We start from the raw sequence: 16,111 nt of genomic DNA, 5'->3' as shown, positions 1-16,111 counted from the left end.
TTTATTTTATATTCTTGTAGTTCTGTTGCCAGAGGCAGGATGATTATCACCTATTTGATTGTAAGTGAGGTGCTAATGCTATAGTGCCAACACAAAGATTTCAGCTGGTCATTTCTGACAAAGCAATGAAGAGAAACAATTACCATTGAAAGGATATTCAAAATTCAGTAGGTGGTAAGATGATTGGAATTTCCCTTGTGTTACTATTCTGTTGAAATTGGTTTGCTCCTGACAGTTTTGTTTGTGCTTAGTTAGAATTAGCTACAGGCAATGTCAGTGATGCTTAAAACAAATGGGCAGTCACACTGTGCCCTTTCAGGTGGCCTGAACACCTCAGTGAAAAGCTGCATACTCACCTGAATGCAGCAGAAGTGCCTCTGAGGTGCTGACGCTAACCTTCATCAACCGGTGACCCAACTCCCTGCTGCCTGACAGCCCCCCCTCCCCCCGCCCCACTGCCTGACAGCCCCCCACCCCGCTGCCTGACAGCTGCCCCCCACCCCGCTGCCTGACAGCCGCTGCCTGACAGGGAGGGGAGGTTGGCAGGGGCATCCGGTGGGGGCTGATGGGGCAGGGGCGGCTGGCGGGGCAAGGGTGGCCGTCGAGGGATGGCTGGTGTGGGCTGTCACAGCCCAACTGGCTCCTCCTGTTCTGGGGCTGCTCTCTGCAGCTCAAAAAACAATGGTGAAACTCAGTGGTTCTACCTGTATGGGGAATTATGGGGAGGGAAGACAGCCATTGCTATGCTGCATATTTATGACAGGTGGCGCTGCGGCACCTGTCACCCCACCTCCTGCAGATCCGGAGTCACTACAGGTCACTTGTGGATATGAATATCCCGTTTCAGGAGGACCAGGCAACGCTGCAAGCAGCCTTTTAGGGCTGCCACCTGAAAGGTGAGACCGCAAGTTAAGATTCACTCCTGCCACTGCCCTGAAACCACACCATTCCAGTAGTGGAGAATGCGAGTTACAGGGATACCTGCACTTAAGTCCTGTAAGGATATTCTGGACACTTGTTGCTCCCTTCGAGGTGAACTTCACACTCTTGATTTGAGCACACTAAAGCTGAATATTTGAGAAATCAGGAGTTGAACATATTATAGTCATCTTCTCTTCGAGCTACAGTGATGAGATTGATTCAACTAACATTTTGGTTTGAGGTGACTCTTAATATTCATTAGAAAGCTGGCCAGTTTGTTTGCTTTTTGTACTGCATCCTTCCATGGCCTTCACTAAATCAGCTTTAATCTTGTGGCTTGCTGATGAGAGAGTGGAGTGTGAGCCCTGGAAATGCAGCTTGTTGTGGTTTAGGTTTGTGTTATTGTTGATGGACTCTAGTCAATTTTGAATGCTAGGTTTGGGCTACTAAATCATGTAATCTGTGGCAGCGAGCAGATGGTCATGTCACATTGTATGCTTACTATAGAGAGGAAACTTGAACAAGACTATAATGATTACTTTGTGTGATGTTTGGGAATGTTTGTGTTAGTAGATAGCATTGGATGCAGGAGATCAAGTTGGTCTGCTGATCTATGTTTGTTCACTTTTATGTTTTAAGTAGGAACAGAAGTGAAACATCAACATCGATGCCATACTCCGATTTTGTTGCATAATTTTAACTGGTAATTCAGTTTGTTTCTGCCTCTCATTGCACCTGGTCCATGATTAACTGTTGACCCTGAAGACCATTTTGGTGCTTATTCAAAGCCAAACTGAGAACTTGTTGGGAATTTATGCTCGACCCATCCTTGTATGATGAATTAATTTTGCTGTATTTGATCTGATTGCATTTTACCATTTTTTTTCCTCAGGTATTACAAAGTGACTTGGAGATCGAGCAAGTGAAGGTAAACTCTCTTACACACATGGTAGTGGTCGTGGATGAGAACAGTGGTGAAGGTGCAACAGCTGCATTGGAGGACAAATTACAGGTAACTGACTTGGATTTTGATGCCTGCTTCAATACCTGGCGTATGATAGTCAAGGACAATGTAAATGTTGTAGCGGTAGCTACGATGAAAGAGACTTACCCCTCCATAAATCTTCGTCTGCGAAGCCAAGCCAAAGAGAAAGCTATGACAAAAGAGACTCACAACCACCACGTTGGAGGCTCTCAATGACTGCTTATTTCAAAACTCGTGCGCGCCCCTTTAAGGGCAGCATGAGCTCTGCCTCTGCGTGGGCGGTGAGAGCTGGGTTCAAGTCACAAGGCAAGGAGGACACCCGATGGCACCATCTTCTCATGGCTGCCCCGCCACACGGCGGTACAAGCAGGGCCGGTTCACCACGAGTATGTGCGCCGCCACACAACACCCCCCCCCCCCCCCCCGAACCGGAGTACGCGTCCCGCCACTTGGGCGGCTGGCCTCGGCGTTTTGGCTGGGCTGTCTGAATTGGTTGACTGAGGTCCAAGTGCACCTCCTTGAGGTGGTCAACCATGAACAGTTCGCTTTTACCCCCAATGTCCAACGTGAAAGTCTTCCCAGATCGCTGCAGGACTCTGTAGGGGCCTTCATAAGGGCACTGCAGGGACGCACTGTGCGAGCCATGCCAGATGAAAATGTAGTTGGCCACATCCAGCTCCTTGGGCAGACGGGACGGTCGGCTACCGTGGTGGGGAGGGGGAGCTTGCGAGGCGAGCTTGCTGTGGAGGTCTGCCTACAAGATTGGGTTGTCGGTTGCTGAGCCCCCGGACAGTGGCGCACTGTAAACCAACTCTGAGGATGATACCCACGGATCCTCCTTTGGGGCCGTCCTGATGCCGAACAGGACCCAGGGCAATTCGTCCACTCAGCCGGGACCGGTGGGGCGGGCCATGAGGGCCGACTTCAGGTGCCGGTGGAATCGCTCCACCAGGCCGTTTGCTTGAGAATGGTACGCCGTGGTGTGGTGGAGCTTGACCCCCAGAAGGCTCGCCACGTGCCCAGAGGGCGGATGTGAATTGGGCGCCTCTGTCGCTGGTAATGTGCACCAGGACTCCAAACCTGGTGATCCATTGAGTGAGCAAGTTCCTGGCACACGTTTTGGCAGAAGTGTCCTTGAGTGGGATGGCTTCTGGCCACCTCGTAGCTCGGTCGACCACTATCAGCAAGTAGCGCGTCTCCTTGGACACCGGCAGGGAGCCCACAATGTCTACGTGTATATGCTGGAACCTCTTGGCCGCAGAGTCGAACTGTTCGGGACCTTTTTTGTGACGGTGGACTTTGGAGGCCTGGCACTGTGTGCAGCTGCTCGGCATCTGGGCTACCTGCTTCTTGAGCCCGTGCCACAAAACCCGCTCTGCCTCCATCCACACTGATGTCTTGACCGAGGGGTGGACTAGGTCGTGGACCATGCTGAAGGCCTGCGACCTCCACTGCGGCGGGACTACTGGGAGCGGCGAGCCGGTGGAAACGTTGCAGATCAGCATGTCTGGGCTGCATGGCAAACGGATGTTCTGGAGTTGGAGCCCAGTAAAGGTGGTGCGGAGGGCCTGTGTTTCCACATCCTCCCTCTGGGCCTGCATCAGCTGGGTGTAGTTTAGGCTGGGGGGTGAGGTTGTGGATTGCGGGTCGTGAAAGCGCATCAGCCACAACATTGTCTTTACCTGCCCGGTGCCAGATGTCAGGCATGAACTCCGACACGTAGGATAGGTGCTGCTGCTGGCGAGCCGACCAGGGGTCTTTAGCAATCGCGAGGGCTTGCATGAGTGGCTTGTGATCGGTGAACGTAGTGATCAGCTTGCCCTCCAGGAAGTACCGGAAATGTCTGATGGCCAGGATCTCCCTGTCGAAGGTGCTGTACTTGAGTTCTAGGGGCCGGAGGAGCCTGCTGAAGAAGGCTAGCAAGTGTCACTGGCCATCGATCCATTGCTCCAGGATGCCCCCAACGGCCGTGGCTGAGGTATCCACCGAGAGTGCGGTGTTGGCCTCTAGGCGCAGGTGGGCCGATAGCGTGGTGCTCGCCAGTGCATCTTTTGTTGAGGCAAAAGTGCCCTCTGCCTCATCTGACCATACCAGGACCTTGTCTTAAGCGGCGATCAGCGAGAATAACGGCTGCATGATGCGGGCTGCCCCAGGTATGAACCAGTGGTAGAATTTCACCATGCAGACAAACTCCTGCCGGCCTTTGAGGGTGGTGCGTTTCTGGAACTGGTGCATGATTGCGATCTTCTCTGGTGCCGGGGCGGCTCCAGCCGCCGAGATGGTGTGTCTCAGGAATTGAAATGTCTGCCTGCCGAACTGGCACTTGGCCACGTTAACCGTGAGGCCAAACTCTGCCAAGCGGGTGAACAGGGTATGGAGATGGACCTTATGCTCGTCGTGGTCTTGGCTGGCGATGAAGATATCATTGAGGTAGTTGAACACAAAGTCCAGGTCCCTGCCCACCGCTTCCATTTGGTGCTGGAAAGTTTGGGCTGCGTTCTTTAATCCAAAGGGCATCTGCAAGATTTTCGAACAGTCGAAACGGGCTGATGATCATGGTCTTGCTGATGTCTTCAGGATGGACCGGGAGTTGATGGTAGCCCCGTACCAGGTCAACTTTCGAGAAGACCTGGGCGCCGTGCAAGTTTGCCAAGAAGTCCTGGATATGTGGAATGGAATATTGGTCGCATCGTTAAGGTGACTATAATCCCCTCAGGGGCGCCAGCCCCCGAAAGTCTTGGGGACCAAGTGAAGGGGTAAGACCCAGGGACTATTCGACCTGCGGACAATTCCCAGCACCTGCAGGCGGGAGAACTCTTCCTTGGCCAGTTGTAGATGTTCTGGGGGTAATCACCTAGCCTTGGCATGCAGCGGGGGGCTCTTAGTGGAGATGTGATGGTAGACTCCATGTTGAGGCATGGCGGTGGTGAACTGTGGCTGCAGGATGGAGGGGAATTCATCAAGTGTGCTGGAATACTCGTCCCTGGGAGTGCTGATGGCAGCTATCTCCGGCTTGCAGACTTCTGTGGCTTCGAGGCAGACGGACTGAAAGGTCCGGGCGTTGACTAACCGTTTGCCCTTGACGTCCACCAGCAGGCTGTGCGCTAGGAAGAAGTCGGCCCCCAACAGCGCTGTGCCCACTGAGGCCAGCATGAACCTCCACCGGAACTTGTCTTTCCCGATCTGGATCTGCGTCCTCAGAGTGCTGAAGGTCTTGATGGCGGATCCATTGGCTGCCCGTACGGTGTGGCCCCGTGCTTGGGTGCGGGTCTCAAAGGCAGTTAGGGGTAAAACGCTCAGCTTCGCTCCAGTGTCCAATAAGAAACATCGGCTAGTGGACTTGTCGGTAACGTGCAGGAGGCTGTTCGCGTGGTGGCGGCTGGCCGAGTTATTTCCCTGAAAGGCACAGGGCTGCCTGCACTTACGGGCTTGAGCCCCCCAGCGTTGGTGGTAGAAGCACTTATGTGGGGTGGTGTTCCTCTGGCTTGTGCTTGGGGGGCGCTTGCGGCCGACTAGGCCCTGAGCGGGTGATCTGGGTGAGGGCGGCCTTGTTCTCCTGCTTGGTCTGCCAGAGGTGTTTGCGCGGGCCACAACCGCCATGGGTCAGAGAAGTCCTCATCCGCCAGCAGGAGCTGTATGTCTTTGGGCATTTGCTAGAGGAAGATCAGCCTGAACAAGAACCACAGCATAATTCTCTGCCAGCATCAGCATCTCATCCATTTGGGCTGATGGGGTTCTGTCTCCCAACCCATCCAGGTACAGGAGTCTGGAGGTGCGCTATTCCGGTGCCGAGGAGGAGGTTCTTGAGGGTGGGCTATTTACTGGCTTCCAGCGGGTTGTGGATGAGCTTGTCCACCCTGGCTACGGTCTCCTTGTCGAGTATGCTCACGACGTGGTAAAATATCGTGGCATCTGAAGAAATGTTTCGACGGCGAAACTGCGCTTCCACCTGCCTGAACCACGTACATGGGCGATGTGTCCAGAAGAGGGGCAGTTTCACCGCGACTGCATTGATCTCTGCGGGATCTATACTGAGAGGCCAGAAATATGTCTGGACTCGTCAAGGACACCAATGTAGCGGTAGCTACGATGAAAGAGACTCACATCCACCACGTTGGAAGCTCTCAATGACTGTTTATTTCTAATCTAGCGCGTGCCTCTTTAAGGGAAGACTGAGCTCCATCCCTGCGCGAGTGGTGATGTCATCATGCCTCCCTGAGGCGTGTGCTGGGTTCAAGCCACTAGGCAAGGAGGTCCCCCGACGGCGCCATCTTCTCGGGGCTGCCCTACCACGCGGCGGTACAAGTGGGGCCAGTTCACCACGAGTATGTGCGCCGTCACAATGTATTCTATTTTTTTGATAAACAAGGGCCAGAATATTTGTTTAATATTTATGTGGGAGGGCAAACATTTTGTCTCATTAATTTGATTGAGATTTTTGTAGGGGAAACCAAGGAGATTGGCGAGGGCAGGGTGGTAGACAAGATCCCATATTGCTGAGGCACATGGGGCCCAAGATGAGTTGGCTAATTGGATCTAAACTTCATTTGATAAGAGGAAGCAGAGGTTAGTAGTAGAAAGATGCTTTTCTGATTGGAAGTCTGTGACAAGAGGTCGACCCAAGAATTCATTGCTGGAATCTGTGATGTTTGAGATGCATAATGTGAATGTTGGAGGTATGATTAGTTAGTTTGGGGATGACATGTAAATTGGTGTTGAATATAGCAAGGAATATTGTCTAAAACTATATCAGGACATGTATCAATTGGAAAGTTGGACAGAATGTTGACAGATGGAATTTAATACCAGCAAGTGAAAGGGAATGTATTTTGTCAAATCAAATTGAAATCACATAGAATAAATAGTAGGGTGCAAAGGAGTACTGATAAAGAGAGAAATCTAGACGAAAAGTCCATAGTTTTCTGGAAGTAGTAACACAACTTCTGCTTGTAAATGCGATTTGCATGAGTTTGTGGATCCTTCTATGAAAAGCCAGAAGAGAGGAGTGCTGTCTCAAATAGAAGAATGACTAGATCCTTTACTGATTTATCATTTTTGTCAGCTTCTGCTTTCTGCCTTAGCGTATGATGCCTGGATTGGAGGACTTCAGCTATGGGAGAGATTGGATTAGCTGTGTTAATTTTCCTGGGCTAACATTTTCACACCTCAGGTTCACAGGGCCCGGGAATCCCTATTTTACATGGCAGTGTGAAAAGGCCTACATACAAAGCACCCTGACTGCCCAAATGCTGCTTGATTATCATTTGATCCAGTACAAATTCAGATGAACATTCTCATTTCATGTCGTTCACCTATTTATTGGTTAAATGTGGTGAGAGTTGGGCAGTGCCACTTCATAAAGCTTTTATTAATATTTCATTTGGATTATTACAGGAACTGGGTGAGCGCTGGGCAGCTGTTTGTCGTTGGACTGAAGAGCGCTGGCAACTGCTACAGAAAATTTACACAAAATGGCAACAATTATCAGATGACCAGGTCAGGAAAGTCAATTGATAGTTGGATTACATTTTAAAAACAAAAACTCAATTGTATGCTAAACAATAATATGCATTTGAATATGAGGAAGTAAATGTTGCATTTAGGAGGAGAGTGGGAAATGTTGATTTATGAAGGATTTTGTCTGTCTTTGGCAGCTGCTGCTTGAAGCATGGCTTACTGAGAAGGAAGATGCTTTTAATGACATCCAAACCAGCTGCTGCAAGGCTTTGTGTGAGACTGGAGGAAATATCCACAGACTAGAAGTAAGTTGGTTTTGAATGAGCTACTTTAAAGGAGCTGTTATTAGTTTTTCCATCTTGTTGGGACAAGAGAACTGGTGCTAAATTTGCAGTTGTGGCTCTGAACTGGTTACTAGATGCTCCAGGTTGAGTTTATTCTCATGTATTTACAATGTACATTTGCACTGAAAATCTTGCTGAGCAAACAGGGGCATAAGATGCTCCAAATACAATAGGGAACATTAAATAATCTTTGCATCGGAAGAGATAATAACTTAGTGCAAGATGAAAAACAATGGTGTTTCAATAGTGCGGACAAGTCTTTTGGCAGTTTTGTCGTAGTTTATAGTTAAGCCAATAAGGGGATGTTCACAATCCTATTCTTGTGGAATCTTCTGTAAATATTTGCAGGCCAACTACCTGCGCTGCTTGCTTTTATATCTCATGGTAGGAGACAAATAGGTTTGCTGCTTCACGTCTATATTGTGCACCTATCCCGTCAAACTACAACACGTGAAATCTCATCCTAATGACATCATAAATAACTGCATTGTATCTTCTGTTAGGTTCTGAAGAAAGACCTGGAAATGAAGCGTCCAACATTGGATCAGTTGGGTGAGGATTGCCAAGCTTTGACAGAATTACTCAACAATAGTAATTCATCAAGGAAAATTGATTGCAGTCTGAAAGAATTAACACAAAGGTGGGACAAGTTAGTGCAGCAACTGCAAGATTGCTCAAAACAGGTAAGAAATGAGACCAAATTTCCCAATTGTTTTGTATGCCAAAATGTATGTACAAGAAGCACTTCATTGCCACTGTTGGCTGCAATATTTCCATCTTGAATATCTTTAATAAGGAGTTAGCACAACCATGTTGATGAATAGTTTCTTTCTCTACAATACTTACATATACTACAATACTACAATACTTACATTGATCTTGATTTGACAGTTTCAAACTTGGTGTTTCTTGTGAAGCTATGCCCACAGTACTTAAAGTTAGATTTTAAATTTCAATTGTCATATATCCAAGGGTAAAAAATGCTTATGTCTGTTTATTGTATGTCTGTTTATTAGATTCTGATCCCTACAGATGAATAAATGTTGTTCAATTTTCCTTGACAACATTGTCCTTTTCTGTTTTGTTTTCATTGTTTTCCTTTCTAATTGAAAGTCATTTAACATTTATTATAACATTGAACATTACAGCTTAGGAACAAGCCCTTTGGCCCAGGATGACGGCACTTAACATGATGGGCAAATTAATATGACTCTGGTGCTTCAATATGATACATTGTAGCCAACTGCTACAAAGAAACACACACTTGTAGCGTGGGACGTTAAGCTCTGAGATTTACTGGAAAGGCTCCTTTTATACAGTTAGAGTTCCTGCCTTTTGTTTGATTGGCTGACATCAATTGCATGAATAACAGTGGAGGGGGAGAACATTCTTGCCTGTGAATACCCTTCTTCCCCAGCCTGTTACTGATCTGTTAGCTGGGCAGTTTGGCCAGTGCCATTTTAGGGCTGCTGATCTTGTACTGCCCCAGCTTTCAATTGTGCCGGTTTGCTGTGTTAAGGGACATGTTACAGTGTATTATTCTGGTGTTTATTACCATGCATGCCATGCGATGTACTGGCTCGATCTCTGAGGTGGTGGAACACCACAACATATCCCTACATTCCTTGCATATTCATATATCTATCTTACAGTCTAACTCTATTACACCTGTAACATGTTGGCTTCCACCACTGGTTCTGGCAGCCAGTTCCAGGCACCCACCACGCTGTTAAAGAAATGCACATCTCCATTAAACTTTACTACTCTCATTTTAAATGCATGCCCATGATATGTAATATTTTTACCCTGGGAGAAAGAAAAAGACTTTGGTTGTCTATCCTAAGGCTGAGCAACCTACAGCTCACGATCCAAATTTATCCTGCCTGGTGCACGGCTCCCTCACGGTACATAGCTCCTTTCCCCTTCTGTGTGGATACACATGTGGGACACTCTCTCCCTGCTCCTATCAATACCTCCTATATTATAACCTTCTCTTGAGTCACTTCTCAGTCTACAGCGTTGCAGAGGAAACAACCCAAGTATTCCTGTGATTTTTCTGTATGGTACAGCTTGTCTTGTAGTTAGAAAAAAATCTGAGATGTGTAAAAATAGATGGCAAATAAAGGAGGCCATGCAGTCCATCATACCCATTCTGGAAAACATTGAGCTCAGAGTTCATTCCTGGTGGTCTGCAGCTTTTCAAATGCTCTCCTAGGTGACTCGAAATGTGATGAATCAGAATTGATTGTCATGAATGTGTCACGAAATTCATTGTTTTATGACGGCATTACAGGTGCAAAAATTGCTATAAATTACATTAAAAAAAATAAATAAAAGAAAAAGTGAGGTAGTATCTGTAGTCATTGTCCATTCAGAAACCTGATGGCGGGAGGAAGAAGTTGTTTTTATACCATTATATGTTTGTCTTCAGGCTCCTGTACCACCTTCCTGATTGTAACAGTAAGAAGAGGATAGTGAGGGTCCTTGATGATTGTAGCAGTAAGAAGAGGGTAGTGAAGGACCTTGATGATAGTGGCTGCTTTCTTGAGAAACAGCCTCTTGTAGAACTCCTTAATAGAGTGAAGACTAATTCCCTTGATGGTGCTGGCCGTGTTCATAACTCTTTTTAGCCTGTTCCTGACCTGTGCATTGGCACCTCTGAGTTGTGCCTCGCCACACAGTCATGGGTAGAGCAGTGGGCTAAGCATACATCCTTGAGGTGCTCTTGTGTGGATTGTCAATGAGGTGGAGGTGTTGTCACTGATTCACACTGATTGTGGTCTTCTGATGAGGAAGTGAAGGATTCATTTTCAGATTCTTCCTGCCTCACCCCTTGTCAGACAGTGATCTACAGGTTCCCTTCAATTTTTTTTAACCTTTGCACTTCCTGCCTGATTGTTTAGCAAGCAAATAATGTATTACCTTGCACTCCTCCAGCATAAAATCTATTTGCTTTAATTTCTACCAACATTTTAATTGATATTTTTATGCAGCTCATAATTTCCTGACTGTCGACTATACTACATCAATAGAGTTCCTTTGAAAGAAAAGAACCTTGTTGCATTTAGCTTCTGGGTTACCAAATCTCATGTTGACCAGCTTTACTGTTTTCTCCACCAACCCAGATTTTAATTCAAATTGTTATATTCCATTAGATACCATAGGGTTTTACATTCAAGGCATTCGGGACTTGGTTAAATGCCTTGGTCAAATCCACATGTACTTAATCAAAGGCTCCACCTTCATCAGGACCTCTTCAAAAATGTCAGCTAAATACAACCTGTACTAAAGAAATCAATACTCATTGTCCTTGATCTTATTTTCGAGCCTGTGGTCTAATCATGCTAAAATATTTTCCACTATCCCGTGAGCTGTCATTTTCATGAATTAATTGGACAAGGGCTTCTGATTCATAATAATCACTTCCACAATTACTTTTGTGTCAGACAATATATGATCAAACAAGTTGAGAATCATGTTTCTCCACAAGCTGATTAGAATGGTTACTAAGGAAGATTTTCAGAAAGTGTTTGAATTCTGCAAAAAAATTCCTAGGCAGAACTGAGGCCCTGGAATTAGAGGCTCCATTTTAGATTGGATAGAAAATTGTCTGTAAGGTAACCGTGGAGTAAGATTTCTGTCTTTCTCCTCTTGCATCATTCCAACAAAATCCAAGTTAAACTCAGATGATAGAATCTCATTTTTTGATGCAGCAGTCCTGCAAAACCTGATGTTGAAGTTACTAATTTAAGACAACCATCTATTCAGTTTACTTCATAATTAGCCAGTTCAGAAAGGTCATTGACATTAATTCAGATTTTACTTCTGGACAGATAACACTTCAGTACTCTATTTCAGATTTGCAGCATGTACAATTTAGTCTTTTGGAATTTGAGCATTATTTTATTTACTTCTCTGCCCTGTCTTCTTTCAAATTCTATTTACTTGTCCAGAAAAATCAGCCATAATGAACACATACCTTCACACCCCTTCTTTTACCTAGCCTAGCACCACCATTATTTTGTGACATTGTCCCTCCCCTTGTGCTTTCTCTGAATTTAAAATATGGTTGATTTCTGGATTTTTTTGGGTCTGAAAATGTTATCCTAGTTTCCGTATCTACAGAAACCACCCGACCTGCTGTACATTCTTGTATTTTCTGTTTTTAGCAGGAGTAAATTGTTCTTTCTTGGAGTTACCCAGGGAACAATTTTGGATCTTTTTTTTATCCTTGTTGGTAGTAAACATGGATTTCTAAATTTGAAGATGACTTGCACCAAGTAATTGAGCTCAAAGCCCAGAAGCATTGGTAAAGACTGCAGGAAGAGAGGCAGGTCGAAAGAGCAAGCATCTAGCAGTTGAAATACAATACAGAGAAGCAGAAAGTGATGCAGCTGGATATAAATGTTGAGGGGCAAAAAAGATCAATATTCACAGTTCTGAAGGGTGTGTCTGTCTCTGTGTGTATAAAAAGTCAAGGGAATATCGAGTGATTAATGAGAATATGATTGGTGAAATATATGGGTTTTAAAAATGGAGGAAGAGTGTATAAAGACAGAAATTGTGTTGAATCCATGCAAAACAAAGATTAGGCAACAACTGGAGATTTGAATACAAATGTGATTGTCTCACTTGAGCAAAAATGTGAAGATCCTTGAGAGGATTTAGAAAATATTACTGGAGTTATTTGCAGAGATGAAGGATTCAACAATAATATTGGATAGAATAAACTGGGATTATTCCCTCTGGAGCACAGAAGATGTGAAGATTTGATAAAGGTATGTGAGATTTTGATTGGGTTAGAAAAGTAAATTGAAGGAAGGCTTTGCTCTTGTCAAATACTTCAAGGATCTGTGGATTGGGGTGTAAATTATGGGAAGAAAGTAAGACTGGGAAGGAAATTAGAGCAGCAATAATCAGAATTTGATAACTGGGAATTAAACACTTACCTCTGAAAATAATTCCAGTTAAATATGTATTTGTTTTTCTAACCCTCATACCTTGATCTTATGCAGTTGTCTGAGTTTGGAACAACTCATGCAAATCAGATGGAGGTCTTGGGAATGATCACTGCAGAGCGCATTATTCAAAAACAGGAGTTGGCCCCTTCACCACCATCCAAGAAGAGACAACTGCATGTGAATGTGGATTCCAGGAATAAGTAAAGAAACCTTTCCTCTTATTTTTTCTGATCTTTTCTGCATGACACAGATTTGAATGATGAAAATTAGTAACTCTAGAGAAAGAAAAATGTAATGAATAGTATAAACAATGGTGTATTTGTACCTAAAGAATGCGTCCTCTGGTTAGTGTGTCGAGTGTCCAAGGAGGAGTTATCCATACAGGATTTGGTTGAGAAGAAATTTGGTGTCACTGAGGCACTACAGGTAGCACAGCCATCCCTCAGTTCTAGCAATCCAGGTTTGATTCTGACCTCCAATGCTGACTCTGTGGAGTTTAAGTTCTTGTGACTGGATGGATGCACTTTTTTTCTCCCCACATCCAAAATTTTTTAAAATTCTCTACACAAGAAGGCTATGGGAGTTTGGTGTCTGAAATATTGACCAGAGATTGGTAGATTTTCAGAAATTTTTAGATATTAAGCAAGTTGTTGTAGATTTGGAGTTATTACTCAAAAGAGTAATTGTGGTAAGAGCACCATTTTATTGAACGGTGAAGCAGGCATGAGGTGCTGGATAACGTATTACTATTTCTTGTGTTTCAATGAATTTTAATTTCTTTTTATCACTCCATGCTTCTATTTTGTTGAGATATGCCCTAGAAACCTTCTGCAATGGTGATCTGAAGCTGATCAACCATAATCTGTCTGTGAGGTATGAACCCAGCCTTGGAAGTTTTTCTGGTTTTGATTTTTTTTTCAAGGGTTACTTGATGGCTTAATTGGTTGAATGCTGCTTTCAAGTCGTCAGTCAATTTCACCTTGCTTGTGGAATTCACTTTTTTAATCAAGACTGTAATGACATCAAAGGCAAAATAGTCCCAGCAAAACCCATTTTTGACATTAGTGAGCAGGTTAAATAGATATTCATGTGGATATGTTTGTGTAAATTTGATTTTGGGAGATATTTGAAATCATTTGGGTATGGAACTTTATTTTTTAAAAAATGGTTTATGAACTTTAGTATGTTTTGGAACTCTTATCAGATTGGTAAAACACAACCTGTCACACACAAAGCCATGTTTACTATCTCTCATCAGTCCCTGGCTATCAAGATACTTGTATATTTGATCTTTTAGAGCACTTTCCAACAATTTACTGTTGTATTGGTAAGAGTATCAGGTTTAGTGGGTTCACAGAGCCACAAGTCTGGACACAAGTGTTATTAATTATGTGTAACTTTTATTGCCACATGGGAAACAAAGGGGAGATGCTAAACCATACTCAATCTCTGTATCACTTAAGCGATGACATATAGGACTCTGACACCAGTAAACCTAAACTTGACACGCATGACAAACAGGGACTCTTACACACACACCTTGTTCCCTGTACCAACAGGGTTGTGGCTGTCTGCAAGTACCAACCTATCGCAGTTCTATGTAGTGCACACCTTACCCACGACACTTTCAGCAATGTCCACAGTAGCGACCTGGCATGATGTGATATCTTGAGCTTGGACTACAAGACATAGAGAAAGAATGTGCTTTGGTTTTGATACAGTGCTAATCCATGTTTCTAGCCAATAATGACCCTAGGTAATTTAAATTAGCCAACAACAAGATGTACACTAATTGGTGGCCGGAGTCCAACCTTGATTGACAAGTGATGTAACTTCCAAATAAGTTTCAGACGAGGAGGACATGCGACTGCCCACTATGCACACATTCTAGACAAGCAGGGAGACCACATTTCCTCCACACATAACATTTAATTACTACTGATGTCAGGTTCACAGGCCTATAATTTCCAGGGTTACATTTGGAGTCTGTTTTAATCCCTACAGTTCCTCTGGCACCACACCCGTGGCTAAGGACATATAAAATATTTCTGCCAGAGTCCCTGCATTTTCTACACTAGCCTCCCTCAATGTCCAAGGGATATCTTGTCAAGCCCTGGGGATTTATCCACCTTTATTTGCTTAATGACAGCAAGCACTCTTATTTTTTCATCTGCATAGGTTCATTAACCTCATTGCTTGTTTTCCTTGCTTCCCTAGTCTCTGTGCCAATTTCCTGAGTAATTACTGATGCAAAAGACTCATTTAAGATCTCCCCCCATCTCTTCTTCAAGGGGACCAATTTTATCTCTTACTATCCTTTTGCTCTTAATATACCTGTAGAAACCAGTAGGATTCTCCTTCATATTGTCTACCAAAGCTACCTCATTGTCTTAGCCTTTCTGATTTATTTCTTGAGGTTTTTCTGGCCTTTTATTCCTCCTCAAGTATCTTTTTTGCTCTGTGATGCCTATACCTCTCTCTTCTTCTGACCAGATCCACAATATCCCTCTAAAACCAAGGTTCCCTATGCCTGTTAACTTTGTCCTGACAGAAATGTACAAACTCTTCACTTTTGAAGTTCTTCCACTGACCTTCCACATCCATGCCAGAAAACAATTTCTCTTAATTTTCACATTCTAGATCCTTTCTCATTTCCTCAAAATTGAACTTTCTCTAATTTCCTGTCCTCCATAATTAACTTGAAACTAATTTATTTGACCTCTTTTTGTAATAATGGCTCCACCAATGCATAATTCATCACTAGATTCACTGTGGATGCTGATGAACTTTTGAACTGGATTAGCAAGTCAGATTATGAGATTCAGGCCATGATGTTCGATGACTTCAGGAGGAAAAAGGACATTACTGGCATGAAGAAAAAGATGAAGGTAAGGCTGCAATTGTGGAGATGGGTTCTTCTGAAAAAAGAAATAAATTGAGTTAAGAATATTAAGAGAATCAAATTATAAGATTGTGAAATACCAGATAAAAGCTTGATGGATGTGATGGTGTAAAAATGTTGTAAAACTAAACTTTTGGAAATTACAACTGTTTTTGGCTGTGTTGAATTACTTCGGGACATAAGAAAAGCTGTTGGCCACGTTGCCCTTCAAACCTGGTTTATCGCTCAGGAGATCATGACTGATTTTTTTTTATAACTTCTAATTCCTACCCTTGAACTATGAAATGGTTGGTCTGAATGATTTCTCCATGACAGTTGAACTCCATTGAGCATCCTTCAACAGATTTCTGCAGCTGCAACTGAGCATCCCAGATTTGTTGTTAATCCAAAGAAACCAGAACAAGTGATACTATGACTGAAATATTTTTTGTAACATGTTATAAATACAATTTTTTTTAGTTCAGTGGCCTCTGTTAGATATTTATCAAGATCATTGTTAACTTAATTGTCTATTGTGAGTTTGTAATAACTAAAATAATTT

General features: G+C 44.1%; 1 protein-coding gene across 2 annotated transcripts in view; it reads left to right on the top strand.

Annotated features, from left to right (window-relative positions):
- The window catches only part of LOC138760695 (utrophin-like), a 632,519-nt gene that overhangs the window by 199,945 nt on the left and 416,463 nt on the right, over positions 1-16,111 (top strand). For both annotated transcript variants that reach the window (XM_069931641.1, XM_069931640.1), the window contains 6 exons: positions 1,814-1,933; positions 7,301-7,402; positions 7,561-7,668; positions 8,211-8,390; positions 12,723-12,868; positions 15,433-15,556. In XM_069931641.1, coding sequence (XP_069787742.1) covers positions 1,814-1,933; positions 7,301-7,402; positions 7,561-7,668; positions 8,211-8,390; positions 12,723-12,868; positions 15,433-15,556 — 780 coding nt within the window. The remainder of the gene's footprint in view (positions 1-1,813; positions 1,934-7,300; positions 7,403-7,560; positions 7,669-8,210; positions 8,391-12,722; positions 12,869-15,432; positions 15,557-16,111) is intronic.

The sequence above is a fragment of the Narcine bancroftii genome, chromosome 4 (assembly GCF_036971445.1).
Source record: "Narcine bancroftii isolate sNarBan1 chromosome 4, sNarBan1.hap1, whole genome shotgun sequence".
NCBI lineage: Eukaryota > Metazoa > Chordata > Chondrichthyes > Torpediniformes > Narcinidae > Narcine > Narcine bancroftii.
Note: the sequence above shows the minus strand (reverse complement) of the source record. Positions and strands in the feature narration are given on the sequence as shown.